General features: G+C 37.6%; 3 protein-coding genes and 1 pseudogene across 4 annotated transcripts; 3 read left to right on the forward strand and 1 right to left on the reverse strand.

Annotated features, from left to right (window-relative positions):
* Positions 1-2045: 2045 nt before the first annotated feature.
* LOC107633739 (sugar carrier protein C-like) lies at positions 2046-3186 on the reverse strand. The gene is made up of 2 exons (XM_021117436.2): positions 2614-3186; positions 2046-2507 (listed from the first exon to the last, which is right to left on the reverse strand). Exons 1-2 carry the CDS (start codon positions 3184-3186, stop codon positions 2046-2048), a joined length of 1035 nt encoding a protein of 344 aa, XP_020973095.2.
* Positions 3187-8928: 5742 nt separating this feature from the next.
* On the forward strand, positions 8929-12495 carry LOC107633738 (NADH dehydrogenase [ubiquinone] iron-sulfur protein 1, mitochondrial-like; annotated as a pseudogene). The gene is made up of 5 exons (XR_015907375.1): positions 8929-9184; positions 9399-9645; positions 10183-10477; positions 10998-11372; positions 11715-12495. The product of XR_015907375.1 is annotated as an NADH dehydrogenase [ubiquinone] iron-sulfur protein 1, mitochondrial-like (transcript).
* A 385-nt stretch (positions 12496-12880) lies between these two features.
* On the forward strand, positions 12881-14781 carry LOC148572547 (sugar carrier protein C-like). Its single transcript, XM_088508881.1, has 3 exons — positions 12881-13339; positions 13424-14053; positions 14160-14781. Exons 1-3 carry the CDS (start codon positions 12881-12883, stop codon positions 14619-14621), a joined length of 1551 nt encoding a protein of 516 aa, XP_088365007.1. The 3' UTR covers positions 14622-14781.
* Positions 14782-15212: 431 nt separating this feature from the next.
* On the forward strand, positions 15213-17252 carry LOC148572548 (NADH dehydrogenase [ubiquinone] iron-sulfur protein 1, mitochondrial-like). Its single transcript, XM_088508883.1, has 2 exons — positions 15213-15912; positions 16589-17252. The coding sequence occupies exons 1-2, from the start codon at positions 15756-15758 to the stop codon at positions 16828-16830; spliced, it is 399 nt and encodes a 132-aa protein (XP_088365009.1). The 5' UTR covers positions 15213-15755; the 3' UTR covers positions 16831-17252.
* The last annotated feature ends 480 nt before the right edge of the window (positions 17253-17732 follow it).

The following is a 17732-nucleotide window of genomic DNA, read 5'->3' on the forward strand; positions in this document are numbered from 1 at the left end:
ATTTTATGTAAAAACTCTTTTAGTCTCTAGCGGTCTATTTACAATTTAATATAAGTATAAATTGCGATAATTTGTAATAGTTTATGTATAAATTTTAAAATTTCTATACTCTATAATAATTTATATAATTAAAACAAGTTTTGATACATGTTTTAAATGTTCGTAATATGAAGAGTTCAAGTGTTATTTAAAAGATATTAGTTTATATTTTTAGAATGTTTTAATTTAATTTGATGTATTTTGATTTTGTATATTTAATTATTAGATTGGGGTTTATGTTTGTGAGTTTAGAGCTTTTCTATATTTTAACCTAATAAGAGGTTATAAATATCTCATAAACGAGGGTAGTCGTAGTATAGAATGATTTAGAGGTTTAAAATTTTCTTTTGGTTTCGTAATAAAACCATGGTGTGGACAATTGAAGTTGAGAAGTCTTTATTGTTGCATAGAAGATTGAGAAGTCATTCGATTCAATTTCCAAACTAAGGCGTTGACAAGTTAGGCTCAAGAGTCCCTTTCTTGTTGCGTCAAGAAATTGGGTAGAGAGTAGAATAATTTTCTTTGTATTCAATTTCAACATATCCTTTTTGTTTCTATTTTAATTTCAATTTATCTTTTTTTATTCCGTTTGAATCTTTATCTTTTTGTTTATCTTTTATTTCTTTATCAGTTCAAAAAATATAATCATTATCCGAATGTTGTAATTGAGTAATTTAAATTCTACTTTATTTATTTATGCATTTTGCCTTAGAAAAAGATAAATAACTGCATATTATCAGTTAAATATTATTAGGAATATTCCATGATTGTAAAAAAAAAAAAAACAACCAGACTCTAAGTAAAGTTTGGTTTGAGAAGGAAAAAAAAAATAATTTATTTATAAGAGATAATCATATTTTTATTTTGACAACGTCACTTTTTTTTAACAAATTTATATAAAATATAATAAAAAAGTTATCTAAAAAATAATATTATCAATGCGAATTCAATTGATCATTGATTTTTTTATATAATTTTATATGAGTAATAAATAAATAGTGAATATATACTAATTGTAATAATTAATTGAAAATAGTAGATGATAGTTATACTATTTAATTGATTAATTAAAAATAATAGATAATGGACATACTATTTAGCCAATGAGTTATAGTTCGAATGGCATAATCTCCACATACTTAATTAACAGGTTCGAGTCTCCTATCTTTGGTAAAAAAAAAAAGACATACTATTTAATTAATTATTATTTTTATTTTTTTGTATAAGATCTTAAAGAATATTTATGGTAGGGGTGCACAGACCCGGTCCGGCCTGAAGGCCCGGCCCGGTCCCGAACACTTTAGGGGCTAATTTGGTGTGATTTCATCGGGTTTAGGGCCGGGTAAGGGTCTCAAAAATAGATCCGGTCATTATTTCGGGTCGGGTCCGGGCCATAGCTCGGGTCACCCGAAGTCGGCCCGGTGGCCCGGTCATCATACACAATTAATATTTTGTGTTATTAGTGATGGATCATGACTATTCTTGTGTGGAATTTAAGTATTGTAAACCTTAATATTTTTTGTTATTAGTCATTATAAGACTAAAAGTTAATGTTTTATGTTTAGAATTCATAAGACTTTAGACTAATGCATAATATTGTGTTATTTGTATTGATTTAAAAATTTGGTATTATTAGACAATATTAGTATTGATTGTGGTTTTGCTTTAGTATTGATTGTGGTTATGCTTTAATTTTAAAGAAGGGTTGGTTCTTGTTATATTTTTCTAAGTGAATTTTACCATGTTAAATAATGGTTGGAGTCTTAGAAATTTGGATATTTTTACATGCTAGCTTACAAGAAGGTATCAACGTAATTTAATGTTAACGGCCCGGTTTTCACCCGGTTTTCACCCGGTATAATTGTGGCCCGAAAGTGTATTGGTTTCATCGAGTCTAGGGTCGGGTTCGGGTCTAATAAATAGACCCGGTGTATATTTCGGGTTGGGTCTGGGTCACATCAAACTCGGCTTCACCCGGCCCATGTGCACCCCTAATTTATGGAATCCTAAACTTGAGAATATGGAGCAGCAATTTTTTTCTTTTGAGCAGAGGACTTGACGAATTCGTTATAATATGGATGATTCTCCCACACAAGAGAAATTTCTTCAATGGGAACACTCTTTGTTTCTGGCAAGAACTTGTAGATAAAGATACTCATAACAATCACAAAGAATGCAAAGAAGATGAAGAGCCCGAACTTCATATGGCACAACATCGCAGTGAAAACTTGGGCAATGGCAAAGGTGAAGATCATATTAACTGAAACGTTGACGCTCTGAGCCGCCGATCGAACTTCAAGCGGGAATATTTCACTGGGTACCAACCATCCTAGTGGACCCCACGACCATGCAAATCCCGCCATGTAAATACATATGAATACCACAACAGTTAAGGCAAACCACTTGGGAAGAACTCCAGGGTTTCCATCTGTTCCAAATTTGCTACCTATTGCAGCTGCGATCACAAGCTATACATACACACATACACAACAAATTAAACTTATATATATACCAACAATAATATTAATAATGAAAATTTTATTTTAGTTGATGAATCACATGTAACTAATATACCTGACAGATAAACATTTGAGCACCACCTTCGAGAAAAAGCTTTCGTCTGCCAACCTTGTCAACGGTAAAGATGGAAACAAGGGTGGCAAGGGCGTTACAATCTCCGGTAATCATGGCAGACATAAGGGAAGCAGTTCCACCAAAGCCAATAGTTTTGAACAAAACAGGAGCATAGAATGTGATGACATTCATGCCAGTGAGTTGTTGGAAGAAGGGAATGGCTATGGCCATGGTGAGGTGAGGCCTGTACTCACTTTTGAGCAAAGAAGACCAAGGATGCTTGACCTGTTTGGAGGCTTCACTGGCAGCAACAAGATCCTTAAACTCCTCGTCAACATCATTGGTTCCACGAATCTTGATTAGTTCCTCCTTGGCCTTCTCAGCTTGTCCACGCTCGATCAACGAGTTTGGTGAGTCAGGAAGAAACATTGCACCGATGATGATCATTATTGCAGGGACCCTTGCCAAACCTAAGCTATAGTGCCACCCTTCGCCGTTCTCCATCTTGGCAAAAAGGTAGTTCAGAATATTGGCAACAAAAATGCCAATGGTGATTGCCAATTGAAACAACATGTTAAGTGCTCCTCTGTATTTGTATGGAGCAACCTCGGACACGTAGATCGGCACAGACTATCAACGAATAAAAACATGTAATGATTATTATGAATTAGGAAGAAACATCACACAGATAATTATTATTAGTAGTAGTACCTGATTGGCACTTCCGATTCCAAAACCTAGCAACATGCAGCCAAACAATAAGCATCAAAACTTGCTGGGCGAAGCCGTTCAAAGCTGCACCGGCGAGAAAGAGAACACTGGCGGGATCATGGTGAGGTGCCTACCGAAGGCTCGAGTTACCTTGGATGCAAAGATTGAGTCCACAAGAGCAGCCAAATAGAGAGAGGAAGTGAAGAGTGTGAGCACTTGGCTATCAAATTTACAATATTGGTTATCAGTGGGCTTAATGTTATGCTCCTTTGCGTACACATCAGGGAAGAATTTCTTCAGAAAAGGATCCATGGAGGTGACTCCACCTGAAATGCCTAAGTCATATCAAAACCTCCTTTCCAGCTTGATTTAATAGTTTCTCTTTCCATCCTTGCATTTTGTCTAGAATCTTCTCTTGTATCCACTCTAGCGCCTTGTTCTTGGATCTTCCTCATCTCGCTGGTAACCCTAGGTATCTTCCAGAATCTTCCCACGACGCCATTCCGGTGATCTCTTCAATGTTTACCCTCCTCTGGATAGATACCTGAGTTCCAAAAATCAGTCCGAATTTCTCAGTATTAATTATTTGTCCTGATGCCTCCGTATATTTTTTTATGATCTGAATTAGTTGATAAATCTCGTCTTTTTGCGTACCTGCAAAAATAATACAATCATCAGCGAATAATAGATGAGTTATGACCGGTGCAGTTGGAGCTAACCTTATTCCTGAAATAAGATTATCCCTCAACGCCTTTTCCATGAGAACAGTAAAACTTTCTGCTGCCAAGATAAAGAGATAGGGCGATAGAGGATCTCCTTGTCTGAGACCTCTTTGAGGGTAGATCTTGGTTGACAATTTTCCATTAATTATAAATCTATAAGTAGAATTTTTCACGCAGCTTATCATCAACTTCACCCATTCTTTACTAAAATCGAACTTTTCCATGATCCTTTGCAGAAAATTCCGTTCCAATTTATCGTATGCCCTATTCATATCCAATTTGATGGCTATGTCATTACTTCCATGATTTCCTTTTCTATTTAATTTGTGAAACACTTCCTGTACTACTACTATATTATCCTGTATGAGTCTTCCTTTTATAAAAGCGCTCTGAACTGGAGATATGATGACATCTAGCACTTTCCTTAACCTTCCAACCAAGACCCTTGTTACAATCTTATATATGAAATTACAACAGTTGATGGGTCTGAGGTGATTCAGGCTTTCCGGTTGACTCACTTTGGGAATCAAAACAACAATTGTTTCTCCTAAGTCCTCTAGTAAGCTACCGTCTTCAAAAATCTGTCTCACCACACCACACACTTCTTTAATCAGAATATCCCAATGCTGTTAGAAGAATAGTCTGTTTAAACCATCTGGCCTCGAAGCTTTTAAGCTTCCCATACTAAAGACTGCGTCCTTAATTTCCTCGTCTTTGATCTTTGCCATTAGCTCATCATTCATCTCTCTAGTGACCCTCGTTGGTATATCTCTTATGCACTATTCCAGGTTCCTATCCCCTTCAGAAGTAAACAGCTTAGTAAAATGTGTTTCTACTAACCTCATTATGTCTACTTCTCCTTGTATCCAATGTCCTGCCTCATCTTTCAATTTGTCAATTCTATTCCTTGTTATTCTCTGTATGGTTGTTGCATGAAAGAAGGCTGTGTTTTTGTCGCCCCATTTTAACCATTTCAACCTTGATCTTTGCCCTCAATATTTTTCTTCTTGTTTCCAAAGATTTGATATATGGTTCTTCAGTTCTCTCTCTTCTTTGATCTCTATCCGTCATATCGCCCTCTTGTATTTGATGTAACCCACTTTCCTTTTTTTCTATTTCTTTATTTACTCTTTTAAACTTTCTTCTGCTCCACTCCGTTAACTCCCTTTTGCATCTGCTTCTCTTTTTAGTAAATTGATTGCAACAGTTTCTTTTCCATCATCCTGCTGTCAACTCCTCCTAATTACCTCTTTGCACTCCTCATGCTCTGTCCAAAAGGCCTCAAACCTGAATTCTTTTTTTATCCGATCTCGTGGTTGTGTTTCCAAAATTAAGGCACAATGGTCCAAACTTATTGTCGGAGCAGCTTTTAGGATAACATTCTGGTATATATGCAGCCATTTCCAATTTACTAACACCCTATCTAGTCTTTCCCTAGTGATAAAGTTGTTTTTTGGATTGTTGTACCATGTGTACCTACTTCTTTTAAGGTCAATATCCATTAAACCATTATCATCTACAAACCTTCTAAATGTATCTAAATAAATTATTAGTTGTGGATGAATGCCTACCTTTTTGTCTTGACTTAGAATATTGTTAAAGTCCCCCAAATAAGCTTGAGGTTCTTCCCTGCTCCTATTACTTACCGTAAGCTCCTGCCATAGTTTCCTTCGCTTTTGGAAAACTGGGTTACCATACACAAAAACGCCCTGCCATTTCAGAACATTATTAATGTTAATACTAGCTTTAATATAGTTATCACACCACTCGTAAACATCGATATTAGTATTAGATGTTCATAACAAACATAGTCCACCGGACAAGCCCCGGAGTTCTAACTTCTTGGGTTCCCTGTCCTCTTGCTCCTCCTTCCATTCCCTGTATATTAGCAGTGGAACCTGTTTGTTTTCTCGTTTTCTTTTCAAGTTTAGCTTCAATTCCAACTTCTTAGCTAGTCGCGTTTCCCAATCTGTCTGTACTTCCGTTCCTTTATCTTCATCTTCATCGCTTGCTAACTCTACATAGTAGACTTTCTCACCTGGCTTGACATGCTGACCCACAAATTCATGTTCTCCATTCTGAGCTTCCTTGGATAGCTTTCTTAAAGCATTCTCCTCCGTTCCACCCTTCAGCAGTTCTTGATTTTCCTTTCCCTCTGTTCTGGCTTCACACGCTTGTTTGTCCCTCGTTCTTGCCAACATAAGTCTTTTTAATTCCTAGCCTATGGTTTCTTTTTCTTTTTTTTTCCGGGCCCAACTTCCAATCTTCCATTTTATAGCTGTTCACTTCTTCTTCTTCAGTTATATAATTATTCAGCCCATTTCCTTCAACATTCCATGCTTGCTGATGTAAAGCCTTTATGTTGGGCCCAATATCCCTTATTTGTCCGTTTTCACCTGATTTCTGCACCTCATACCTCCTTTCTCCCTTCTGGGCCTTTTTGTTATTGGCCCACTCGTTGTTCCTCTCTCTTATCTCCTTAATGAGATTGCTGAGTTTATAGGCTGCTCCTAGGTTACGCTGCGTATCCCTCTCTTCCTAAAAATCAGGGATTTTCAGTACTTCTTCTACCTGCTCTTCTGCATCTGCCATCTCTTCTTCTCTCCTCATTTGGTTTTCCCAGACACTTTTCTCCCAGATTTTCTGCTACAGTACTCGCTCATCCCTAATCCTACTCTCCTTAGAGCTTTGTTCTTCACCACTCTCTCTATCAGGGTTTAGTTGCTCACGTGCCTGCTCCTCCCATTCCTCTCTCCATCCTTGTTGTTTTGAGATGCCTCCTCCCATGGTTGGACCTGGTCGTCACTGGCTTACTCCCAGTCCCGGTGAGTATTTCTTCTTTGTTTGATCCTAGCATGCCATGACTGTTGAATTTTTGCATGTTTTCTTCTCATGCCCTAATATACCACAATTGAAACAATAGCTGTCCAGCAGCCTCTCATACTTGAAAAAGACCCACAATTGTGGCAACTTCTCTCTATCTAACCAGAATCTTGTAGGTAGAGCCTTGGTGATATTGATGCTAACCCTGATTCTTAGATATGGTCTCCTAAGGACTCCATCTACTTTTGGATCTTCAGCTTGGACAAGACTCCTAACATTTCGCCGATAAGAATATCTGTCTCTTTATCCATGAAGTCATGTGGAATGCCACGCACTTGAATCCAAAATTTCATGAAGTCATGGTCAACTTCAAAAACTGATTCGCCCCCCTCCATAATATGAGATTGACCATGTTTCTTTTGACATTCCATGGTCCATTCCGAATAATCTGCAGCCCTTTTTTCCTGTCTTTGAAGCTGAATAACATCTTCTTCCATCCAATGTCTGTAATTGCAACACCTTGAGGGTTTTTCCACATTCCCAGCAAAGCATTCTTACATGTTTTGAAATTTATCTCCTTGTCACTTATTAACTTACCTACCACATTTAAGCATTCTTTCTTATATCCCAGTTCTCCAGGCTTGTTGAGTTTGATGACTTTTTCTTCGATATTGTTCATGTTGTAAGTTGCTAAAGAAGAGTTGTGTATTTCAGGTTTCCCAGTGGTTTTGAAGGTTCAAGTTGAGCGAGGATTATGTGAGAATATAGATTTGGCAATTGAAACAAGGTTGAAAATAACTCCCTTTTTGGAGAAAAATCCGAAGTTCTTAGAAGACTCTCCCATTGAGAGAAAAAGAGCTCCCTAGAGGAGAAAATAATTTTTTTTTTAATAAATGAATAAAGGTTAAATATTCAGATTTTATAAAATTATTTTTAGTTCAATTTTTTTCCATATATAATGATTTTTGTTTTGTACATATATAGATTTTTTTTCCTTTGAAATTTGGATTGCACTAAAAAAAACGGTGGAAGCAATCACTGGGCGGGACCCAACTCAACAACCCACGATGGGCTTGAGTATTTGTTAAGAACTATTCTATTGTTTTTTACAGAGATCATCAAGAACTACTTAAAAGCCTAAAAAATCAATAAACAAACATATTCCTCCTAAAGAAATAGTTTCCTTCTTAATAGATATGAACGAGTTAAACAAATATTTTATCCCGTTTAGTTACTCTTTTTTTTTTTTGGACTTGTTATCCTGTTTAGTTTGAAATTTATTATTTCTTCTTCGTGGGCCTTTAACTCGGTTCATGTATATATAAAAAAAAGGCTCGGTTTATAACCACGTAGATGTAGACTGAAAAAAAGCATGTAGCTGAATTCAAAATTTTGGCTTAAGTAAATAGTGAAGCCTGCAAGGCCAAAGAAATAGTAGAGTTTGTGGACGAGTTTGAATTTGAGACGTTTTGTATTAGGGCAAGTGGGCAACTGCTAATAACTCTGTCTCCTTTTTTATCAAAAAAAAAAAAAAAACCTCTATCTCCTCCTAGCTTTAGACAAAATCATAAAAAACTGTACACCAGGAAAAAAATCATAAAAGATAATTACTATAAATATTTGAGATTCATAATATAACATGGAACGATATATTATATACGCGATCTTTGTATACTTATTTTATATGTTTTACCTTTTATATTAAAAATTATAAATTGGGTAAAGTATATTTTTTGTTCTTGAAGTTTGGCAAAAGTTTCAAAAATACTTCTAAGTTTTATTTTATTTCAATTTTGTCCCAAAAGTTTTCGATTTGCATCAAATATATTCTCGACGGCTAAATTTTCAAAAAATTTAAGACCAATCTAATAATAATGTATGAAAATTATGCTTGATTTATTTGTGTTGAGGGTTGTTCTTATGAAATTGTTGTTGAATTTGTCTTAATTTTTTTTGAAAAATTAGCCGTTAGGGATATATTTGATGCAAATCGAAAAATTTTGGGATAAAATTGAAACAAAATAAAACTTAGGAATATTTTTAAAAATTTTATCAAATTTCAAGGACCCCCGTTGCCGGCGCTAGGGTACACTTCCCTAACCCGGAGGACGCCATCGAGGTGTTCGTGGATGGGTACCCGGTGAAAATCCCCAAGGGCATGACTGTCCTTCAGGCCTGTGAGGTTGCCGGCGTCGACATTCCCCGCTTCTGTTACCACAGCCGCCTCTCCATTGTCGGTAACTGCCGCATGTGTCTTGTCGAGGTCGGGAAGTCTCCCAAGCCTGTTGCTTCTTGCGCCATGCCTGCTCTTCCTGGTCGGCTTCTTATTCTTCTTCTTTTTCTTTTTGAACGATTAGCTGTTGTAGTTCGTCCTTTTGTTGATTATATGCATAGGATTTCATTTTGGTGTCCCTCTTGTATTGTGATTGCCGGATACGGTTATGACATGTTGGAATTTGATCATGTTCATGATTAGAGGGATTCGGCACATTATGATGATTTCTTTAGGAATGAGATATTGATCTGTAGGAATGAAAATTAAGACCGACACTCCTGTTGCAAAGAAAGCTAGAGAAGGAGTGATGGAGTTTTTATTGATGAACCATCCACTAGATTGCCCAATTTGTGATCAAGGTGGGGAATGTGATCTTCAGGATCAGTCAATGGCTTTTGGTTCTGATCGTGGTCGGTTCACTGAAATGAAGAGATCTGTGGTAGATAAGAACCTTGGACCTTTGGTGAAGACCGTGATGACTCATTGCATTCAATGTACAAGGTAAATATTTTGCAAATCTAATTGTGTGAATTTTGGATATAAAGGTGCTATTTCTTTTTGTATCAAAATAAATAAATAAAGGTTCTGTGTAGTGGAAGTCAGGAATGCATTATGTTATACAAGCTATGATTATATTGTTCTAGATAAGTAACTTCCACTTTAATGGTTTATATCATGTTTATTTGTGGAATAATCTTTAAAAAGAATTAAGCATCCCCTTATTCTAAAATGAGTCAGTGGTCGATACCACATTATGGAAGATTTTGAAAAAGATTATGTATTAAACTAATTTACATGGAGTGAAAATTGCCTTCCTTGGAGATATGTTAATCTGATTTTCATTTTGTTCCTGTTTGGGCTGGCTTTGGCTTCTTTTAAGTTGTCTTAAACTAATTTACATGAAGTAAAAATTACCTTCCATTTTATGTTTTCACTTACTCGCTTGAATGCTAAATGTTGTGTAAAGCAATGTTATGTGGTTTGCTAAAAGGCTCTTGTGAAATTCCTTCCCCCCCCCCCCCCCCCCCCCCAAAACAGGTGTGTTAGGTTTGCAACAGAGGTTGCTGGGATTCAGGATCTTGGCATGTTAGGTCGTGGCAGTGGAGAGGAGACTGGGACATATGTTGAGAAACTTATGACAAGTGAACTTTCTGGAAACGTGATAGATATCTGTCCTGTTGGAGCACTCACGTCGAAACCTTTTGCTTTTAAAGCCCGAAATTAGGAATTGAAGGGAACAGAAAGCATTGATGTTACTGATGCCGTTGGATCCAATATTCGAATTGACAGCAGAGGACCTGAAGTCATGCGTATTCTCCCTCGTCTAAATGAGGTTTGATCTGATGAAAATATTTTACTTAACTGTTTGTGGTTCTTTCTTGTGGTTGCTAAGGCTCCAATTATTTTTGTGGCACTTAAATTTATTTGTTTCTGTAAACAAAAATCATCACTCTGTTGATACACTAAGCTGTTGTTAGTCTGCAGATGTTTAAGGAGCACTTGATCCTCTTGTGGGTGAGATATTGGAGGGACTGTAAGGTTTTAACATGTTAACGTATTTTTGGTGGGGTTGCATTCCCCCATTAGTTTTTCACTCAACAGGATCCTGTGGGGGGGGGGGGGGGGAGGAAGGGGAGGGGATGGGAGATTAAGGTGCTTTACCTAGACTCCCTGCATGCCTTATATTGGACCCCACAAACTTTGGCCTGCAAAATTTTTGTTGTTCAACGTATTTTTTCATAGTTCCATGCTTCTTTGTCATTGTTACTGTAGCACCTTTTTTCTTCTGTCTAGAAGGTTCATTTTTATATTTATAGTTTGCCGATATAGTTTATTCTGCATTCCCTTTGCAGGACATAAATGAAGAATGGATTTCAGACAAGACCCGCTTTTGTTATGATGGTTTGAAGAGGCAGAGGTTAAATGAACCTATGATTCGTGGTCCTGATGGACGTTTTAAGTCTGTCAGCTGGGCCGATGCCCTTGCTGTGGTAGCTGAGGTTGCCCACAAAGTTGAACCAGAAGAAATTGTTGGAATAGCTGGCAAACTTTCCGATGCTGAGTCCATGATTGCACTAAAAGATTTTGTAAATAAGATGGGATCAAATAATGTGTGGTGTGAAGGCATTGGTGAAAATACTAGTGCAGATTTGAGATCGGGATATATTATGAATACTAGCATTGCTGGTCTTGAGAATGCAGATGTCTTTCTGTTGGTTGGTACCCAGGTATATCACTAGTCTCTGATTTTAGTGAGTCATTTCTAAATATTCCTTATGTACGTCTTTCTAACTATGCTGATGATCAAATGGTTCTTGTTTTATTCAAATTCCATTTCTTTTTAGTAGTTACCGTGTCCATGCACTTGATTCTATAACTGTTATTTTGGGGTTTATAGGCATGGGTAGGTTTAGAGAATACAAGACTATCAACAACAAAGAATTTTTGTGAAGTATTCTATATTTTTGCTGAGTTCATCTACTATTTACACATTGTGCTTTCTTGGGTGCATTATTTTTTTGTATTTGGTTATCTAATACTATCTTGTGTGTTTAATATCAAATTTGCAGCCAAGGGTGGAAGCTGCTATGGTTAATGCCAGAATACGCACGACTGTCAGAGCAACTCAAGCCAAGGTTGGGTACATCGGTCCTGCTACTGATTTCAACTATGACCACCAACATCTTGGTACTGGCCGTCTGGCCCCCAAACACTACTTGAAATTGCTGAGGGCCACCACCCATTCTCCAAGACTATATCAAATGCCAAAAACCCTGTTATCATTGTTGGTGCTGGAATCTTCGAGAGAAAGGACCAGGATGCAATTTTTGCAGCTATTGAAACCATTGCAAAACAAAGGAAGGTTGTCAGACCTGATTGGAACGGCCTTAATGTATTACTTCTTCATGCTGCCCAGGCTGCTGCACTTGACCTTGGACTTGTGCCTCAATCTGAAAAAAGTCTCGAGTCTGCAAAATTTGTATATTTGATGGGTGCCGATGATATAAACTTGGACAAGATCCCAGCTGATTCTTTTGTTGTTTATCAAGGTCACCATGGTGACAAGAGTGTTTATCGTGCCAACATCATTTTGCCAGCTGCAGCATTCAGTGAGAAGGAAGGAACCTATGAAAATACTGAAGGATGCACTCAACAAACTCTGCCTGCAGTTCCAACAGTGGTGACTCCAGGGATGATTGGAAGATAATTCGGGCTCTGTCTGAGGTGTCTGGAATCGATTTGCCCTATGATTCAGTTGGTGCTGTTCGTGCTCGAATCAAGATTGTAGCCCCAAACCTACTGCGCCAAGATGAGAGAGAACCAGCTACATATATTACAAATTTTTTTTAAACAGGTGCGCACAATCACACTTCCTCAAACAACAAAAGAATTATAATTATAATTATATATAGATGAAAACTCAGATCCACTGTACCTGAGTTTTCACCTTATATATAAAAAGATAAATAAGAGATGAAAATAGATTATTTAAAATTCAAAAATCAAAATATATGATTTTGAAAAAGATTTGATGCTAACTGAATAACCGAAGATAGATATTTAAATTTAAATTTTTAAACACTTGGATAAGCTTCATCCGCAAAGTAATTCAGCTACAAAGATAATTAATCGGTTAGATAAACTTCATCCGCTAAGTAATTCAACTATAAATAAGAGCTATTCTTGTTTAGTGTTCATCTGTTTTAACTGATTGCTTGTGTTGGCTAATACGATAATGGCAGGTGGTTTCATAGAGAAGGGGTCTTCCGAAAAGAACTATCCCGGAAAACTCACTTTCAGAGTCTTCATAACATGTGTCACCGCTGCATTTGGAGGTCTTATCTTTGGATATGACTTAGGCATTTCAGGTGGAGTCACCTCCATGGATCCTTTTTTGAAGAAATTCTTCCCTGATGTGTACGCAAAGGAGCACAACATTAAGCCCACTGATAACCAATATTGTAAATTTGATAGCCAAGTGCTCACACTCTTCACTTCCTCTCTCTATTTGGCTGCTCTTGTGGCCTCAATCTTTGCATCCAAGGTCACTCGAGCCTTCGGTAGGCGCCTCACCATGATCTCTGGCGGTGTTCTCTTTCTCGCCGGTGCAGCTTTGAACGGCTTCGCCCAGCAAGTTTGGATGCTTATTGTTGGCCGCATGTTGCTAGGTTTTGGAATCGGATGCGCCAATCAGGTACTACTAATAATAATAATAATTATCTGTATGATGTTTCTTGCTAATTCATAATAATCATTACATGTTTTTATTCGTTGATAGTCTGTGCCGATCTACGTATCCGAGGTTGCTCCATACAAATACAGAGGAGCACTTAACATGTTGTTTCAATTGGCAATCACCATTGGCATTTTTGTTGCCAATATTCTGAACTACCTTTTTGCCAAGATGGAGAACGGCGAAGGGTGGCGCTATAGCTTAGGTTTGGCAGGAGTCCCTGCAATAATGATCATCATCGGTGCAATGTTTCTTCCTGACTCACCAAACTCGTTGATCGAGCGTGGACAAGCTGAGAAGGCCAAGGAGGAACTAATCAAGATTCGTGGAACCAATGATGTTGACGAGGAGTTTAAGGATCTTGTTGCTGCCAGTGAAGCCTCCAAACAGGTCAAGCATCCTTGGTCTTCTTTGCTCAAAAGTGAGTACAGGCCTCACCTCACCATGGCCATAGCCATTCCCTTCTTCCAACAACTCACTGGCATGAATGTCATCACATTCTATGCTCCTGTTTTGTTCAAAACTATTGGCTTTGGTGGAACTGCTTCCCTTATGTCTGCCATGATTACCGGAGGTTGTAACGCCCTTGCCACCCTTGTTTCCATCTTTACCGTTGACAAGGTTGGCAGACGAAAGCTTTTTCTCGAAGGTGGTGCTCAAATGTTTATCTGTCAGGTATATTAGTTACATGTGATTCATCAACTAAAATAAAAATTTCATTATTAATATTATTGTTGGTATATATATAAGTTTAATTTGTTGTGTATGTGTGTATGTATAGCTTGTGATCGCAGCTGCAATAGGTAGCAAATTTGGAACAGATGGAAACCCTGGAGTTCTTCCCAAGTGGTTTGCCTTAACTGTTGTGGTATTCATATGTATCTACGTGGCGGGATTTGCATGGTCGTGGGGTCCACTAGGATGGTTGGTACCCAGTGAAATATTCCCGCTTGAAGTTCGATCGGCGGCTCAGAGCGTCAACGTTTCAGTTAATATGATCTTCACCTTTGCCATTGCCCAAGTTTTCACTGCGATGTTGTGCCATATGAAGTTCGGGCTCTTCATCTTCTTTGCATTCTTTGTGATTGTTATGAGTATCTTTATCTACAAGCTCTTGCCAGAGACAAAGGGTGTTCCCATTGAAGAAATTTCTCTTGTGTGGGAGAATCATCCATATTGGAACAAATTCGTCAAGTCCTCTGCTCAAAAGAACAAAATTGCTGCTCCAGATTCTCAAGTTTAGGATTGCATAAATATTCTTTAAGATCTTATACAAAAAAATGAAAATAATGATTAATTAAATAGTATGTCTTTTTTTTTTTTTATTAAAGATAGGAGACTCGAACCTGTTAATTGAGTATGTGGAGATTATGCCATTCGAACTATAATTAATTGGCTAAATAGTATGTCTATTATCTATTATTTTTAATTAATCAATTAAATAGTATAATTATCATCTATCATTTTCAATTAATTATTGCAATTAGTATATATTCACTATTTATTTATTACTCATTTAAAATTATATAAAAAAATCAATGATCAATTGAATTCGCATTGATGAAGAGTGAAGACCTCCTCCTAGTGCCTGGAGAGAAGCTTGAGTGAGATCCGGTTTATTGTCCGGGTAGGGCGGTTTCGGGTCTTTGGGCAGATCAGCCTAGCTGCCATTGGGCCACATCCAAAAAAAAACACTGGCGTAGTCACTCACTGCTCACAATCACAAGCATAGGTCGGTGACTGAACGAATGGGCAATGCTCCCAAAAAATGTGGAGAGGAAACTATAAGCGTAAGCAGCATGAAATTGAGAGGCCCATTTGAACAACATTCTACATTCATCATTTCATTCACCAACACCATTCGTATACAGACCGTATCAACCCGAATAATAAACCGGAGCAACCCACCATAATTTCTCTTCTTCCCCTTCAACTCCACACACACCAACACTCTCCCCACTCAAATCAATAGACCCAAAGATCAATCGGAGATTCAGATTCCTGCAACGATCCGACAGCACCCCTCAAATCCCACGGGATCGCCGTAACACAATCTCATAGATAGAGAGAGAGAGAGAGAGGAAGAAGAAGAAGAAGAAGAAGAAGGAATCGGAAGAAAAATGGGGCTGGGCTTGTTATCTTCAAAGGCCATGAGACCCACCTCAAGGCTACTCAATTCTCAAAACCCTAGGAACATCTTCATCCGCACCATTGTCTCCAAGCCCGAGCTCCAAAAGCCCGAGCTGCCCAGGCCCAGGCCCGTCCCCCGGATCTTCCGCCCCGGTTCCCCGTTGCCGGCGCTAGGGTACACTTCCCTAACCCGGAGGACGCCATCGAGGTGTTCGTGGATGGGTACCCGGTGAAAATCCCCAAGGGCATGACTGTCCTTCAGGCCTGCGAGGTTGCCGGAGTCGACATTCCCCGCTTCTGTTACCACAGCCGCCTCTCCATTGTCGGTAACTGCCGCATGTGTCTTGTCGAGGTCGGGAAGTCTCCCAAGCCTGTTGCTTCTTGCGCCATGCCTGCTCTTCCTGGTCGGCTTCTTATTCTTCTTCTTTTTCTTTTTGAACGATTAGCTGTTGTAGTTCGTCCTTTTGTTGATTATATGCATAGGATTTCATTTTGGTGTCCCTCTTGTATTGTGATTGCCGGATACGGTTATGACATGTTGGAATTTGATCATGTTCATGATTAGAGGGATTCGGCACATTATGATGATTTCTTTTTTCTTTAATTGATTTCCACTGGCATGTACAAAACTTTGTTATTAACAGTTTATGTCCAAATTTGTGCTTCCTTGAACATATTATGAAGTTTGATCGGGTTACGTTGTTGCCTTGTTGACATGATGTAATTTGTAGAGGATGGTAATGAAATATCATTTAGCTTTAATCCAGTTATCTTTGGTGCTTTTTTTTATTTTATATTTTTTTTAAAAAGAACAAACTTTCAAACCGTTGTTTCTGTGTTTAGTAATTATCCGTGTCAATTGTTAATTTTGCAGATTTCTCACTAGTTCTCCCTTTCTCTCTTTGCACACTGATTTCCCTGTATTGTGTTTCTATAATAGAGAAATTATAAGTTATCATTCGCATTAAGCCGAACACACTAAATGAATACAATGCTTGGATTTTGTTTGGATGGGGTTTTTAACCTTTTATTGATCTGATTCTTGTTAAAGATTTAAGCTAATGAGATATTGATCTGTAGGAATGAAAATTAAGACCGACACACCTGTTGCAAAGAAAGCTAGAGAAGGAGTGATGGAGTTTTTATTGATGAACCATCCACTAGATTGCCCAATTTGTGATCAAGGTGGGGAATGTGATCTTCAGGATCAGTCAATGGCTTTTGGTTCTAATCGTGGTCGGTTCACTGAAATGAAGAGATCTGTGGTAGATAAGAACCTTGGACCTTTGGTGAAGACTGTGATGACTCGTTGCATTCAATGAGTAATCTGAAATCTCAGGTCCAAGCTGTTTTAAAGAAATCTGTTCATTCAGTTCCTCCCTTCATTTCGCTTAAAGATGATCAAAGGGAGAAAGCTGGAACCAGCAAGCGGGTAAATAAGAGAAAGGTAACCCCTGCCAGAGCTCCCTTCTTCTAAAGGCCTCCGGTTATGTAATAATCAAGGAAGTTGCTCTATTTCTTATGTAAAGAGATTCTTTATCATCTGAATTTTTGTCTTTGGTGGCTTCTACTTTTTGATTATCATATGACTATGCATGAGGTTACTTCAAACTTTATGACATTCTGGCTAAGTTGCTGTTTGTGGTTTTATGACATTCTACTTTTTGTTGGGTGGATTGCAGATCCATGATATGTTTTTTGTGTGTTAAGATTATAAATGTACAATACATGCATATTTTTTTTAATTTTATCTAAGTAAATTATTCTTAATCACGTTACTTTCATTTTAAATAAATTTATTTTTTATTAAGACTTAAAAGTGCTCAAATTCAAGATTTCACATTTGCGAAAAATCAAGTCATAGGTCTAGTACTCTAGTTCATATCTGTGCTTAAACCATCTACATGTGTTTAAAGTTTAAAACATCGTTTCTACCTATAATATCCCTAATACAGTTCCATACTTCCATCATTTGGAGCAATGGACACTCATCATATATGGCATTATGGCAAGATTGTACCGATATTTCTGGTTCTGTATACAATAAGGAAGACATTCTAAATGTCATTTTCAAAATTGAAAAACCAACTAAACATATGGTCCTTCCAGCATTAACTGTTGTAGACTGTATAGTCTGTAGTAATCGTATTGCCATGCTTATGCTTGTTTTTTAGTGAAGGCTTTATGTTTAGCCTAAGGTATTAAGTAGTCTCTTGTTTAATTT

The sequence above is a fragment of the Arachis ipaensis genome, chromosome B3 (genome assembly GCF_059453495.1).
Source record: "Arachis ipaensis isolate K30076 ecotype BB chromosome B3, ASM5945349v1, whole genome shotgun sequence".
Classification (NCBI taxonomy): domain Eukaryota; kingdom Viridiplantae; phylum Streptophyta; class Magnoliopsida; order Fabales; family Fabaceae; genus Arachis; species Arachis ipaensis.